We start from the raw sequence: 16,027 nt of genomic DNA on the forward strand, positions 1-16,027 counted from the left end.
CTGCTTTCTTCTTTCTTTTTTTGTCATGCGGGATCTGGAGAAGGGCCCATTTGCCTTTGCCATTTGCTACTAGAACAGTTCAGTGTATTCAGGTACATTTTCAAAGAGCTTCCCGTGGTTTCCCATTTACTTTCTCAGACTGAGGCCTGGGCCACCCGAGGGATGGATATGCTGATGGGTAAGTTAGAAGGATAAATTTTGAGAAATGTCTGAGTTGGCAAGTTAACGGGGCAGTGGAAGATAAGGGGATTAGGCCAAACAGGAGGTGGCTATTGAAGAGTAAGGAGAGAAGCTAACAACAAAACAAATTTGAAAAATTCGAATTTTTGGTGTCCCATGGCTAGGAAACTTGAGGCTATATATAAATGAATAGAAGCCCACTTTAGATCTGACTAAAAGAGAACCATGGTGGTGAGTTCAAGTCTGTTCATTTTACAAATGGAGAAGTAGGCTCAGAGACGTTACATACCAGGCCAAGGTCACACAGTGGCATAGTCAGAAGTAGGGGGAAGGGGAAAGAGGAGAAGAAGCATTTATATGGCACCTACTATGTGCCAGGAACAGTGCTATAGCGCTTTTTAAAAGTATTATCTCATTTGATATATTAATGTTGATATAATAACTAATCCAGTGTTCTTTCCATGCTGCCTTTGCCCCCAACCAGCAGAGCTGGCAACAGTCTGGATGACAGAGGGGAAGAAGATTCAGACATGAAACTGCTCATTTGCTACAGAAGAGTCAAGGGAATCTTACTGAGCACCACTTACGCCCATCACTGTGGGCGATATGGGGGGGACATTCTAAATATATATGTATACATATATATGTAGATACATATATATGTGTGTATATACATATATATGTATATGTGTCTGTGTATATATCAAAGTCTTGGGTGTTAAATCATAGAAGATCCATATTTTCCATGTATATCCTTCTCAAAGACTTACAGATTGGTTGGGACAATATGGCTAATACATAAGGGGGGGGCAGTATAGATGCTAGATATGTGATTCATTGGTATAGGGAGCTCCTGTGGGAAGAAACTCCCATCAAAGTACATTAACACCTTTTTAGAAAGAGTTGCCAAGTCCTGATGAGTCAGTGACTGCTAGTATGTGTCAGAGACCTTGAACCCTGGTCTTGGTGGCTCCTAGCCATGCTGCCTGCCTCCCTGTCCCTCTCCCCTCCAACCCCCCCGACACACACATACACTAAATTGTGAGTCTGGGGAGTCGTGTTTCATAGTTAAGGAAGAGGGAGGGAGATTGAGGAGGGTGGGGTCCCTTCCTGCCTTATCTAGATATTAAATCACTGAATTTTAGAATTAGAAAGGACCTTAGAAATTTTCAACCTGAATTTGCCAAAAATGAAACATTTCCACTTCTAGCTTCTGTAGGAAAAGGACTTAGGTTGAATGAGGAGGAAATTGTGTAGTTGATTTGGAGGAGTTTGGACTAATAAAGAAGGCCAGAGATTGAATCTGGGAAAGAGAAATTGAGGAAAAAGTGAAGAACAAGTTCCAGCTCCAGGTTCTACTGGCTTCTGGGAGAGACCTTGACGAGAAAGGGAAAGGATCAAGGACCTGACGAAGAGGATGAGGACAAGCAGTGGGTGAGGTAAGAAAAGGTAAGTGAAGCGGAGGGATGAATGAATTGATGGGTGGGGCCAGTCGGTGAGACCATCGGTGCAAGGCTGAATGGAGGTGCAGAGTATGGTGGAAGACCACTTGTTGAGACTAAAGACAGGAAGTTGAGTGAGGCTGTCAAAATTGTGAGGTCAAATGTAAAAATTGGTTGTAAAGATTTTAAGTAAGTTCATAGCGGGTTATATATAAATCCCCACAAGTAGTTTGAAAAGAATGCTGAAAATCTCAACCCATCTAAGGAGTAGGGAGTATTTTGCAGCTTTGTATTGAGTTCAGATGTTTCTGCTATGGTTGAGTGACTGACTTAAGTGTATTCCAAGTGTAGACTGATCTTCCTGAAAGGAGGTAAAAGATTCCACATTCTAAATTGTAAGGGGCATTGAATTGTTACCAAAAGAAATAAAATCAAGTCTTTTCACTTGGTAAAGGAGAGAACTGAAGTGGTCAAGAAGAGACTAGACTTTTATCAGGAGTTTGGAGGATGGAAGAATAAGGAAATCTATTAAACGTTTAACAGAAGAGGACAGCTTCATACTAAGCTAGAAAACAGGTTTGTGGCTTTTAAGGGGTGGGGAGGATACAGCATACTGTGAGGAGGAGGAAGTGGCAGAAACTTGGGGAAGAGGTCATCTAGGAAAGCAGAGAGTGGTGGTAGCTGGCGATTCTGGGCTTGGTGTTCTTAACCAACTGACGACCTCGACAACTGTGGTCCTCCCTCTTTGTGAGACTTAGCAAAATGGATCGAGTATCAAGCCATTTGTTGATTAATGTGGCTAGAAGCGATACTGCCAAAAGGGGCCTAAAATGTAGTGTGAAGGCTTGGGCACTAAGTTATGAACCAAGAGATACAGAAGAGAAAAAATTGGGATGTGAATCGTGGGCTAACAGAATGGGATTTGTACTTTTGAACCATGGCTTACAATATAGGGATGCTGATTTCTTCCCTGGGATGGAATACACCTACTAACAAAGGCTGGTAAGAATGTATCTGCACATTGTATCACTTGATAATTCTCTTAGCTTTATGTGCCATCTTTTGTTTTTTTTCTTTTTTGGTATTTAATTTTGTTATATACTCATTCCTTGAGATACCTTGTGATAACATAGTTCACTACTATTCCTCCTGCTAGTATGTGTCAGACACCTTGAACCCTGGTCTTGGTGGCTCCTAGCCATGCTGCCTGCCTCCCTGTCCCTCTCCCCTCCAGATTAATAATTTTTTTTTTCTTTTTGGAGGGGGGAAGGCAGGGCAATTGGGCTTAAGGGACTTGTTCCAGGTCACACAGCTAGTAAGTGTGTATCAGGTATCTGAGGCCGGATTTGAACTTGGGTCCTTCTGACTTCAGGGCTGGTGCTCTATTCATTGCACCACCTAGCCACCCCAGATGAATCATTTTTAGTCCCTTCTAGTCTTCAACATTACTAGGCCGTCCTTGAGGCCCTTAGGCTGAAAATCAAAGGGGTAGGGGTAACTAACTAGTGCTATAGTACTAACTCTGCTATATGGTAAATTTCTTTCCCCATAAGTTCAGGAGGCTTGACTATGCCCTCCAAAGTTGAATTTTGAATGATTCTTTCTAGTCATTTGTCCTACAAAAATAATTATTTTAAAAATTGTTGGAATGAATTTTATTTAAAAAATTGAGGTCTTGCATCTCAAAGGGTATTGAATTGAAAATAATTTTCAATTCAATTTTGAATATGAAAAGATTTTTCAGAGACCTTCAGAGAGAACCAAAATATATTCATTCTTGGTAATCTTATGTCTGAGAACCTCTTTAAACTTTATGGAGATGCTATGTACTCAGAGCTAGGTGAGCATCACAACTTGAAAGATAAGATGCTTAAGTCAGTACAAGTTTTATGAACTGGTGAAACTGCCTTTATGCAAAAGGAGAATTGAATGAACTCCGTGCAAAATGGACAAGTCAGGGATGTATGAGCAGCACGAGATTTCAGGGTGATCCCGAAACATAGTTGAGTATCAGGCATGTAGAACAGTTGCTTAAAAGAGTAATGTGATACTTAAGATGTATTATCAAAAATACGTAAGAACTGGGAAGTTACATTGGTTTATTTAAAAACAGTCGGGTCCTCAATGTAATGCTACAGTTCCGGGTTTACTATGAAGTCCGTCTGTTTTGGGTCAAACGCAAACCTTTTATTCTTCTTTGTCCGTACGGAGTCTTTGAGTACCATGTTTAGTTTGGGCTTCCATAACTTAATGTAAAATTTATCACAGGCCTAAAAAAATGGAGCTAAGGAATTCGGGGAAAAGATGACTAAGTGGGGGTTGTGTATGTGTGTGGGCAACTTACTTATCCATATCAATGCAGTCTAATAATGTTGACCAAAGGATTTTCTAAAATGGTCACATGCTTTAAACTTTCAAGAGACTGAAATGATTTAGGACTGATTACATACTATTTTAGCTTTGTAAATGATTCAGTGTTTAACAGACCTTCCATCTCCCCAACATAATGAAATGATGACGAAATTGATGAATTATAACTTTATTGATTGCATGCAACTTCTAATGAAAAACATTTATGATCTGATTCTACTAAAGTTTAACAATCTTAACAGCAGAAAAAGTTTTACAACTACATTACTTTTTACTTAAAACACTTATTTGTTTGTCTTCTATGAATTGAACATGGTTACATTTACGTTTCAAACTATTTATACTTTAGAAATGCATCGAGGCTGTCAGATGATGGTGCCTGTTGATGCCGTTTACAAATTGTCATAATCATCGTCGTCTTCATGTTTTCTTTTCAATGCATTTGGTGACTCAACAGGGGTGTTCTGTGATACCACGTTAGTAGTGATGAGGATGTTTTTTGGCCCAATCAGAGAGGGATTAATCAGAACATTCTGGACAGGAGGAGCTGCAGAAACAGCTGGAAGATAAAAACAGAACCTAATTAAACCTATGGAGAATAGGATTTCAAGGTAAAAATAATGTGCCCTTTTTAACTAGTTGTTTAAGGACAGGAGAGATATGGCCATGGTTTTTGGCAGCAGGGAAAGAATCAGTAGCTAGGGAGAGACTGAAGACGAGAGAAAGTACAGAGATGATAATGGGAGTAGTGTGCTGAAGAAAATGGGAGGGGATGGTACTGTAATGAAGGAGAAGATGCAGGAATTCTGTGAGATGGGGTGGAGCTCATGCTAAGTAGCCTTGATGTTTTTGGTGAAGTATGAGGAGAGGTCCTCAACAAAGAGGAAGTGCCATGAGAAGCTTGAGGAGTGATGACAAGGTTTGGACATAGATAATGTGCTGAGTGAGACAGTGAATTGGGACCCAGGGAGGAACGGAGTGTTTGCCTTATTGCTGTGAGATCCACTTGGGATTAATTAGACTGCCAACTTGTACTACTTCTATGTGAAATCCATAACTTGCAAAACACCAATTGTGTGTGTCTTTTTACAATTGGATACACTATAATTACTCTGAATAGTGAGGTACTTTCTAGCACAATGATTCAGCTTAGTAAAAAGCATTTAATCTTTCAAGAATCTTTTATGATTGTGTGTATGCGTAAAATGTGTGTGTATCCTTTTGTGAGGTTAGTAAACATGTCTGAAGAGTTCTGCGTTTGGGCTGTATCATTTACTCTTTTCAAGAATCTTTTATGATGTGAAACATACGTGTGTCCTTTTGTGAGGTTAGTAAACTTGTCTGAAGAGTTGTGTTTGGGCTATATTTGGGAAAATTAAGTGATAGCCACTTTCTCAAAGCTTTGTATATTTGAGGGGTTTGTGAAAATTTCAGAACAAGTAGAGGATGTTATTAGGCACCTTGCTGCCATTATTTAGGAAACAAATATTTACATGAATACAAAGTACTTGAATAACTGGGATTTGGTGACCCAAACTGATCTATTACCTGGTTTGACAGCAGCAGTCTGGGTAGGTGGTATCTGCACAGTGAACCTTTGACCTGGCACTGACACAGGGGTCCCAACTTTAGTTGAAACGGCAACTGTCTGTGCAGATGGGGTACCTGTAATTAATATGACCATATTCTATTAGTTAGATGACTTGGTACTGGTATCCATGACAATTTCTCTTTTCTTACTGTCTTCAAAGCATAGCTAACAAGAGAAATTTGGGGAAGGGATCATTAATAGCATTAAAAGAACATAGAATATTGTTAAGTTTTTTAGCTTGTTTTTAGATGGTACAAACTTTCAGGAGGCCCTGGCATTAAGAATATAAAGGAAATCAGTAGACTTGAGCTAATTTTGTGTCTCAGTACGGAGTGTTGCATTTTAGGAAGGACACAGATAAGCTGCAAACCCCCCACAAGAGGCCTACACTAGGGAAAGGCTCTTTGGAGGAGAGGCTGAAGGAAAGTGCTGGAGATGTGGAGTTCAAAGAAGACAAGGCCTAGAAGGAGCATGAAAGCTCAAGTATCTGAAGGCTACTTGGGCATTCTTCCTATGCAAGAAGGATTTGATTAGACTGGTTCTCTTTGGCCCAGTGGACAGAACTGGGGCAGTGGGTACAAGCTGGAAAGAAGTACATTGAGGCTTGATGTCAGGAAGAACTTACTTTCTAATGATAAGAGTGTCTAAGGAGGGCTGGGGGATGGGGGGGTGGGGTGGGGGGGAGGGCGCAGCCTGCCTTGGGAAGAGAGAGCTCCCTTTCACTGGGATTCTCCAAACCAACAGTGCTTTGTGGTTCAGGGGCCACTGAGGTCCACTATCATAAATAATGCAAAGCTCATCTCCAGTTTCATGAAATAATGACATGTCACTCCCTGTGACATATATTGCTGTCTTTACCAAGGAGAGGGGTGGTATAAGAATTCTTCTGTAGCTACTAAAAGTCATAAGCACATGGAGGCTTTTGAATCATCCTAGACTAAAAATAAAATCCAAACGTTAAAAATATTCTTCCAAAATGCTTTATTAGAACTTTATTGCATTGTAGTAAAAGCTACCATCCAGAAAAAGCTAGGAGTTCCTCTCTCTTACCCAGAGTAGGAGTGCTGGGTCTGCTGCTAACAGCACCAACACTCAGGCGGGGAACAGTTATCCTGCCAGCTTGAGCAGGCCCCTGGAAAAAAAGAAAAGCCACAATTCTTGATTCTGATTTGACATCTTAAAAATCCATCTGGACTGTTGATGGTTTTATAACCCCCAAATTTACAAAGAAGAATGTTTTCTTTATAAGTAATCCACAAATCCAACATGGTATGACAAAGATTTATGTTAAAAAATTATGTTTCTTCTTACTCTATCCTTTATTTAATGTTCCTGTTTTAATCTTTTTTTTTCCTGACATTCAACTCAAGTTGTCACAAATCTGCCTGGCGTATTGTAAAATGACTATTTACACTTGATAATTAGCACTTGATCCATTACAAATTCTTTGATCTAATCTCAACTGAGGCCTTCCTGCTGTAAGCAAATTTTGTTTGGACTCTCATGCTCTGCTTGTTCCAATTTTCTCAAACCCCCATCACCACCAATGCCTTCAGTTCATCCTTTTTCAGCAGATCACGTTGTGTCTTACTTACTGGGAAAAAAAGAAAAACCACACAAAACAAAAACCTGTGATAGTCAACGTGAGCTCTTCCCTCTTTCCCCATCTTCTGACTCCTTCCTGCCTACGAAAATGTCCAGGTCTCTCTTATCCTTAAAGATCCTTCATCTGAGCCTGTCATGCCCTTAAGCTATTAAATATGTAGTTTCTCCTAGACCCTCAGAGAATAGTCTATATTTGCTTCCTTAGTACCTACTCACTTCCCAACCTCTCGTGTTGGCTTTCCAGCATCACCATTCTAGTGAAACTGCTGTCTTAAAAGTTATCAGTGATCTCTGAAATGCTAAATATGACATCCTTTTCTCAGTCATCTTCCTCCTTGACCTCTTCCAGCATGAGACATGCTATTTACCATCTCTCATACCCTTCAATGCCATTTGTTATCATGGCTTCTGGGATAGCTTTTGTCTTCTGGAGTTCCTCCTACCTCTGTGACCATTTCTTCTCAACCTCCTTTTCTGGTTCAATAATCATTTCCTGCCCCGTAATTGTGGGTATCTTACAAAGCTTTGTTTCTAGACCTTCTATCTGGATGATCTCATCAGTTCCTATGGATTCAATCATCCTTGTGAAGATGACCTCCAAATCTATATCCAGAATTAGAATTAAGTTTTCTCTTGAACTTCTGTCCTACATTGACCGCTGCTTGTTTGGCCATCCTCAGTCTTATCAACTAGCGATTTATTAAGCCTACTTACATGTGAGGCACTGTGCTAGGTGCTGGGGATACAAGAATAAAGAATTAAACAATCCCTACTCAAGAGGGAACATACATTCCAACGGGGGAGACAAGCACATATATAAATCTATCAGCACAAATATAAAGGGAATAAGTACCAATATATACAAAGTAGTTCAATACGAGGTAGACTGGGAGGGAAGACACCAGCATGGGGATCAGGAAAGGCTTCATGAAGATGGTGCTTGAGCTGGATCTTAAAGAAGGAAGATTTGGAGGCAGAGATAAGGAAGGGAGTGCATTCCAGGCAAGTGGGATGGCCAGTGCAAAGGCATGGAGATGAGAGATGGAGCATCATGTGTGATGAACAGAAAGCTGGCTTGCGGAGTGTAGGCAGGAGGAGTATGTCCAATGAGGGTACAAAGGTAGGTTGGGGCCAGGCTGTGTAGGCCTTTAAAAGCTAGATCAGTTTGTATTTTATTCTAGAGGCAACAGGAAATCAAGAGAGTCACATAGTCAGACCTGTGCTTAAGGAAAATTATTTTGGCAGTGGTATGTAGGATGGACTGGAGTAAGAGACTTGAGGCAAGAAGGCCAATTAATAATGACTATTGCAATAATCTAGGTGAACTGACAGCTGTGTGAGTGGAGAAAAGGACTGTATACAAGAGATGTGAAGATAGAAATGGCAAGATCTGGCAATTGATTGGGTACATAGGGTGAGGGAGGAGAGCAAGGTGTCAAGGATAGTGCCAAGACTGCAGACCCAAGACACTGGTAGTATGGTGTTTAGGGGAAAAGACAATGAATTCTGTTTCAGACACATTGAGTTTGAGATTTCTCTGGGCCATCCTATTTCTGTCCAATAGACAGCATATATTTAGAGATGCAGAACTCCAGCTCAGAAGGCAGACTGGGTCTGGATATGTAGACCTTCAAGTCAACCCCATTCGAGATGATGGTTAAATCAATGGGCACCTCCTTGGCATCTCAAACTCAATACATCCAAAATGGAACTAATCCTCTTTCTCCATAAACATACTCCTCCAAACTTCTGCTAGCTTAATTGGTCTTCTTGCTTCCATTTTCTCTCATATCCCATCCATTCTCTATATAGCTGCCAGAATAATCCTAATACCACCTCAAAAACCTTCAGCGACTCCCTATTGTTTCTAGATTACAATACAAACTCTTCTACCTAGCATTTATTGTCCTCTGCAACCTCCAACCTACCTTTATAGCCTTCCCTCCCTTTTCATGTACTTATGAATGTTCTAACCAAATTCAATTACTAGTGTGTTCCCTGAATTCAACATTCCATCTACTGCTTCTCCGAATGTGTCCAAACTATCTCCTATCTTCAGATTGACTCTTAGTTCAAGGCTCAGGGCAGAGATCCCTTCCTAAGGGAAGATTTCCATGATCCCCTCAGGTGTTAGTACCAGTCTCTCAAATTACATGGCATTTTCTTTTCATTGTGCATGTTATAACAATTACTTCAGTAGAACATAAGCTCCCTGAGGGCAAGGAATGTTTCATTTCTGTCTTTATCCCTAGTGTCTTACAGGCATGTGGTATATATTTGTTTGTATTTTGGCTCTCCCATTAGATTGTAAGTTTCTTAAGGGCAGGGACTGTATTTTGTCTCTTTTTGTATCCCCAGCCTTAGTACAGTGACTGGCACATAGTAGGCACTTAATAAATATTTGCTGATTGATTGGTAAGCACCTAATGTATCTTTGTGGAATTTAATTGAATCTCCACTTAGATACTGTAGTACAGTTTCAGGAAGGCTTCTATTTTCACAATGTTAGACAGGTTGTATTTGCATTTTCATCAGCGAACACCTTAACTGAAAGACTTCTCCAATGATGGCACTTTAGGCAGGGAAGGTAGATATCTTGAGGTGATGGTAGTGGAGCCCTTCCTGGAATCAAGATGAGATGGGATCAAATCTCATAGTTGCTACTCACTAGCCAGCTTTGTGACCTCAGGTGAGTTTCTTCCTCTCCATGGGCCTCATTTTTCTAGGACTGAATGATTAACATCATTTAAAGAAAGCTTAACAAGCTTTCTTTCAGCTCTTATAATGACTATGGCATAAGGTAGGGCCAGCTCCTGATGTTATATACATGTCAATATACTTCAACAGGATAGGGATAGTTTCATTAGTCTAGAGAACTCCTGGGTGAGGAAATTCCCTTTACCAACATAGTTTGGTACCTTCTCTGCAACTTTTACTTCTAAGAAAATCGACTAGATCCCTGAGAGTAAGTGACTTGCTCAGAGTCACACAGCCACGATGGGTCAAAGATGTGACTGGAACCCAGGGCTTCAAGAACAAAGTCCTTCCTGACTTTGAAGCCAGCTTACCATCTCCTGCATCACACTGCCTCTTTTCAAAAGAATAGCTGGCTAGAAAGAATTTTAAAATAGTTAGTTTTAAGTACTAGAAAGTTATTTTACCTAATGTCTAGTAATTTTTTTAAAACTATGGGATAAATGGTACTCTTCTGGAAAAACTTTCTTTTTTAAAAAAGAATCACAAAACACTCACCTTTTTTGGTAAAGGCTTAAGTCTGTAGTTTGGTGCTGTTAAACAGTATCTGTCGGGTGGGAGTCTAAGTCCTGAATATGGCTTAATCAATGGTAAAGGGGTTTGATTTTTTTGTCTTGCAATATCTAATAGAAACTGAGAAAAATAAACCCTAGTTAGTGCTGTGTTCTCTCTCTCTCCCCCTCTTCCCCCCAGATAAAACAGATGTTTAAATAAAAGTTACTCACATCTCTTGGGGGAGGGGAAGTAAAAGACTGATCAGATCGACACTGGATTGCCAATCGCACATCATCTGCATCAACAGTGGCTTTCTTAGCATGGCTTGAATAAATTTTTGCATCATCCAAAATTGTTGTTACATATCCTTTGAGAATGGAGACAGTTTCCTCTTAGACATATGAGAAAGGCTTAGTCTTATTTGGGTTATGTTATAGAAATATTTCTTATTTTTAAAAATTATTAATTTGAGATGTTATAGCTTTCAAATATATATATATATATATGTATATATATATGGAGAGAGAGAGAGAAAGTTTGCCTTATACTATCCATTTAAATACTTACCACAATAAAATAATAATTGCCCTCTCTGAGTTCAGCCCATTTTGTGTACTTTAAGATTAGGTTTATGTGGCTGATGTAGAAAATACAATTCTAGTAGAATTATAGAAGACATTAGTATCAAATTACTTGACTGAATTAGAGAAATTTTGTTTTGTGGGTCACTCACGGAAGGCAAACTCCAGCATCTGATTGATTACTTTTGGCTCATAATCTGTAATTCCCATATCCTTCAGGATTTGTGCCATCACCTGTGGGTTTAAATAAAGTAGTAAGCTATCCTCACCAAAACAGACAGCCTAAAAACTGAACTCTAAAGTTTGGCTAAAAGCAGTCCAGGGTCACAACTACTGTCACCTGGAAAGCAGACTGTTCCCTTTATTTTTATTTAGTGTCTAGATTTCAGACACATCACCTTTTCTGAATACCTAGTGTCTCCAATTCTTAAGACTTCCAAATGAACTCCAACTCTTTCCCTGTATAAACTCCAAAGTCACTAGTTTCCTTCTTTGAGGGTTAACAGCCTCACCAAATGTCTATATGTAATTTTTTACTTAAAAAAAAGGTAGGTGTGAAATAGGAGCTCAAGAACATTTACATAGCCTGTGTGTGAATTTTCTCCCCCCCACAGGAAGATTGCTTCTGGAGGAGTGGCTATAGCAGTCTGTCATTTTTTGGGATGGAGAATGAGGCTGGCATTCTTCCAAAATAAATGAGCAAAGGATATGAACAGGCAGTTTTCAAAAGAAAAAATGCAAATAGAAGCTTTCTCAATAAATAAAGTAAAGCAAGGACATCCACTCTCCCCACTATTATGCGACAATGGTTCTAGAAATACTAACAATAGCAATAAGACGAGAAAGAAATTTAAGGCATAAAGATAGGTAAAGAGGAGATAAAACTATTGCTATTAGTCAATGACATGTTACTTAGAAAATCCTAGGGAATCAGCAAAGATATCATTTGAAACAATAGCTTCAGCAAAGTTGCAGACTACAAAATAAATCCACAAAAAGCCCCCACAGGTATTTTTATATAATAATAACAAAGTCCTAAAGGCAATAATAGAAAGGAAATTCCATTCAAAATAAATACAAAATATATATGTATAAATGTATAAAACACTTAGGAATATATCAAAGTACACTAAATATTTGGAAAGATTCAATTATAAAGTACTACTTAAAAAAATAAAGAACTTAAATAGCTAGAAGAGTACTCAGTGCTCATGGCTGGGTCATGCCAATGCAACTAGAATGACAATATCATAGTTAATTTACATTTTTAATGCTATACCAAACTATCAAAGGCACATTTTGTAGAACTGAATCAAAATAAACACATTGTAGAAGATTTAGAATAACAAGGAAAAATAATGAAAAGAGGTCAGGATAAAGGGGGAATAGAACTTCCACATCTCAAATTACATTATCAAGAAGTGGTCATCAAAACCATTTAGTATTGGTTTTAAAATAGAGATCAATGGAACAGATGAGACGAGAGAGAATCAAAATCCCTCGAACTCAATAATCCAGTGTTAGTTGGAAGACATTTAGGAAAGAAGTCTTTTTGATTAAAATCTACTGGGAAAGTTGTAAAGCAGACTGGCAGAAACTAGACTTAGATCAACATCTTATGCCATATTGACACAATAAATTCTAAATGGATATGTGACCTTAAATTAGAATTAGCATTAGAAATTAGAATAAAAGCAGATCATGTAATATAGGTAAAGAGATAAAACTTTATTTGCTGATGACATGGTTTTCTTAGAAAATCCTAAGGAATCAGCAAAGATACTAATTAGCATAAGAGCTGCATTATTGCAGGTTATAAAAATGAACCTGCCAAAAATCAACAGATTTCTATATAATAGCAGAACTCAAGTTGTAACATTGTAAATAGCTGGAAGAATATTCACAGTGTTCATGGTTGGGCCATGCCAATATAGCAAAAATTACAATACTAGCAGTTTTAATACTATACCAATCAAACTATTAAGGGGCTACTTTAGAGAACTCAATCGAATAATAACAATTCATTTGAAGTAATAAAAGAAGAATATCAAGAGAAATAATTAAAAAAGGTTGGGATAAAGGGGAATAGCACTCCCAGACCTCAAAATATAAAAGTTATCAAAACCATTTGATATTTGTTTTAAAATGGTAATTTCTAAATAGGACTCAATAACTCAGTATTCAATAAACTAGAAAACATTACTCAGGAAAGAACCTCCCTATTTAATAGAAACTGATGGAAACCTAAGAAAGCAGTCTGACAAATTAGGGTTAGATCAACATTCCATATATGTGCCATATTCCACAATAAACTCATGACCTTAATATTCAAGATATTATTCCATGAGAAGCAGATCACATATTTTTTGTAGCTATGGATAAGAAATATAGTCTTTTCTTTGGAATTCAAACAATCACTTAATCAGACAAAAGAAATATTACAAATACTGTTTTATTAAGTCAAGTACATAAATAATAAAATAAATCCACAACACATGTAAACCCACATCACATTATAACAATGTAACTCAATAGCTATGGTGAAGAATGGGTTCACACTTAGAAGAAGAGGGAAGAAAACACATGGATTGGGGGTAAACTCACAACTTTAGACTTCAGGCTTCAATGTCATTGGTCCATGCAGGAACATTTTTTTACACCAAAGACTGGGGAAATCTTTTACTTCTCTACTCAGATACATCCTTTATAAACTCTTTCAATTAACCATCACCCATTCTTAAAAGGATTTCCAGGAAGTGTTAGCTCTTAATAGTAGTAGCAGTTCTCTTTAGGCCAGAGAACTGCTAAGCTCATCAAACTGGCTATCTCTGAGATATACAGACTAGACCAGCCAATTGGATGTTACACCGTACAATCAGAATGGGGCTTATTAGCAAAACAGTTCAATCCGCTTACCTGCGGATACCTCAGCAGTGACAACTCCCACCCCCTGCTTTTCCTTCTTAAGCCAGAGGTGGCAGCAAAGAGTAACAAGTCCTTTAGAAAAAGGGCACTTATCTCCAACTCTAGGTGGCGCTGAAGGAAAAAACTTGTCACTGCTATTCTTGGCCAGTGAAATCAGTTCTCCCTGACCAATCAGTAATCACTCAGCTGAAGCCTTCTCTCAGCTGACTTCCTCTACCTTTCTGAACTCCAGACTGAGCAGCTTTTCACCCTACCCCTGCTGTCTTCACTTCTTCTCCTCAGGCTCCTCTTCCTCTGCTGCTGCTGTCTTCTCTGGCCCTTCGCCTGCTGCTCTCTCCCTGTGGTAGTTGGAGTTCAATGGCCCACATGAGAGCATCCTGGCTTTCAGTGATTGACCTTTTACTTAAAAAGTCAACTCCCCAAATTTCTCCTATCAAATTGAGAGTACTTTTCTTTTTTTTTTTAATAAGTTTTTTTTTATTGATGTCTTTTACATCACCAAAATTTCCCCCAGTATCCCTTCCCCTCCCAAAGACTCATGCCATATAACAAATAACATTTTAAAGACCCCCTTCCCTCCCCCAATAGGCAACACTGATCCAAGACATCGAAAGTCTAAAATAATGTACAATGTACCACATTCTGTCCAGGGGTGTGTGAGGGTGTCTTCTCATATCTTTTTTGGGGCTATGCTTGTTCTTTGTAATTCTGCAACATTATCTTGATTTTTTGGTGGTGGTTCCTTCTATTTACACACTATTGTTTTCTTGGCTCTGTTTACTTTGTATTCGTTCATGTAGGTCTTTCCCTGCTTTTCTTTTTTCCTATTTGTCATTTCTTATGGCATAGTAATACTTCATTATATTCTTAGACCACAATTTGTTTAGCCATTCTCCAGTCAATGGGCATCTGCTTTGTTTTCAATTCTTTTCTATAACAAAAAATGCTGCTGAAAACATTTTGGTGTATATGAGGACCTTTTTGTCAATGGCCTCCTTGGGAATATAAATGTAACAGTAAATAGGGAAATACCATTAAAAATAACTATTAAATGCATAAGATATTTGGAGATCAGTGTACAAAGCCAACAAATTATTTCTGTATTTTGAATATACAAAATCACTAATAGGAGATATGTAAATCAAAACAATCTTGAGGTTTCATCTCACACTCAACACACTGGCAAAGATGACAAAAGCTGGGAAGCGTCAATGTTGAAGGGGTCAGTAAGCACATCAGTGCATTGTGGAGCTGTGAATCAGAACAACCATTTTGAAGAGCAATTTGCAATTACTCAGATGACTAAAAGGTCCATATTGTACCTGTGATCCAGAGATTCCACGACTAGATTTGTACCCCAAGGAGGTCATTGCTATATTTATAAAATTGAAAATATAGTAGATGCCCACTGATTGGGAATGGTTAAACGAATTTTTGGCACATGAATGTAATAGAGTCTTACTGTACTGTACTGTAAGAAATGAGGAATTTGATTAATCCAGAGAAACAAAAATTTATAAGATCTAAGTGAAGCAGAGCAAAAAAAAAAACAGTACCATGTAAATTGAAAGATTGTTAAAACCCCCCAAAAATTAATGTTGCAAAACTACAAGGAACAAATATGGTCCTAAAGTAGAAATATAATATTAATAAATTATCAATAACATCGTATTAATATCAATATGGTAGTATTAATCATAATATTAATATCATTAATATGACTCATTTGTTTTTAAAGGGCTATATAGATTCTAGCTAATGTTATACAATAATAATTATTGGCTAGAATCTATAAAACATTTAAGGTTTACAAAATGCTTTACCTATATTACCTCATTTTGTCTTCAATCAACATAAGACCCACCCCCTTCCCTGCTTTGCAGAGGTGGGAGGTCCAAGGGTGTGGTACATTGCATGTATTTTCCAGACTTTTCTATGTACTGATTATTTCTGCTGATTTATTTTTCTATTCTTTTTTCTTTTTTTCCCCCTTTAAAAATATTATTTTGTTATATGAGATGGCTCTCTGAGAGGGGGGAGGAGGGAAAAGGGAAGGGGAGAAGGGAGGGGGAGGAGGGAGAAGG

At 38.3% G+C, this 16,027-nt stretch overlaps 1 protein-coding gene across 1 annotated transcript in view; it reads right to left on the reverse strand.

Moving 5' to 3' along the window:
* Positions 1 to 4,145: 4,145 nt before the first annotated feature.
* The window catches only part of TAF9B (TATA-box binding protein associated factor 9b), a 13,783-nt gene continuing 1,901 nt past the window's right edge, over positions 4,146 to 16,027 (reverse strand). The window contains exons 2-7 of the mRNA XM_069062505.1: positions 11,171 to 11,252; positions 10,668 to 10,804; positions 10,441 to 10,575; positions 6,634 to 6,715; positions 5,541 to 5,657; positions 4,146 to 4,551 (exon numbers count right to left, since the gene is read on the reverse strand). Coding sequence (XP_068918606.1) covers positions 4,385 to 4,551; positions 5,541 to 5,657; positions 6,634 to 6,715; positions 10,441 to 10,575; positions 10,668 to 10,804; positions 11,171 to 11,252 — 720 coding nt within the window. The 3' untranslated portion in view covers positions 4,146 to 4,384. The remainder of the gene's footprint in view (positions 4,552 to 5,540; positions 5,658 to 6,633; positions 6,716 to 10,440; positions 10,576 to 10,667; positions 10,805 to 11,170; positions 11,253 to 16,027) is intronic.

The sequence above is a fragment of the Petaurus breviceps genome, unplaced genomic scaffold (assembly GCF_028583685.1).
Source record: "Petaurus breviceps papuanus isolate PSGF00001 unplaced genomic scaffold, PetGlider_PUasm1.0 90459, whole genome shotgun sequence".
Lineage (NCBI taxonomy): Eukaryota > Metazoa > Chordata > Mammalia > Diprotodontia > Petauridae > Petaurus > Petaurus breviceps.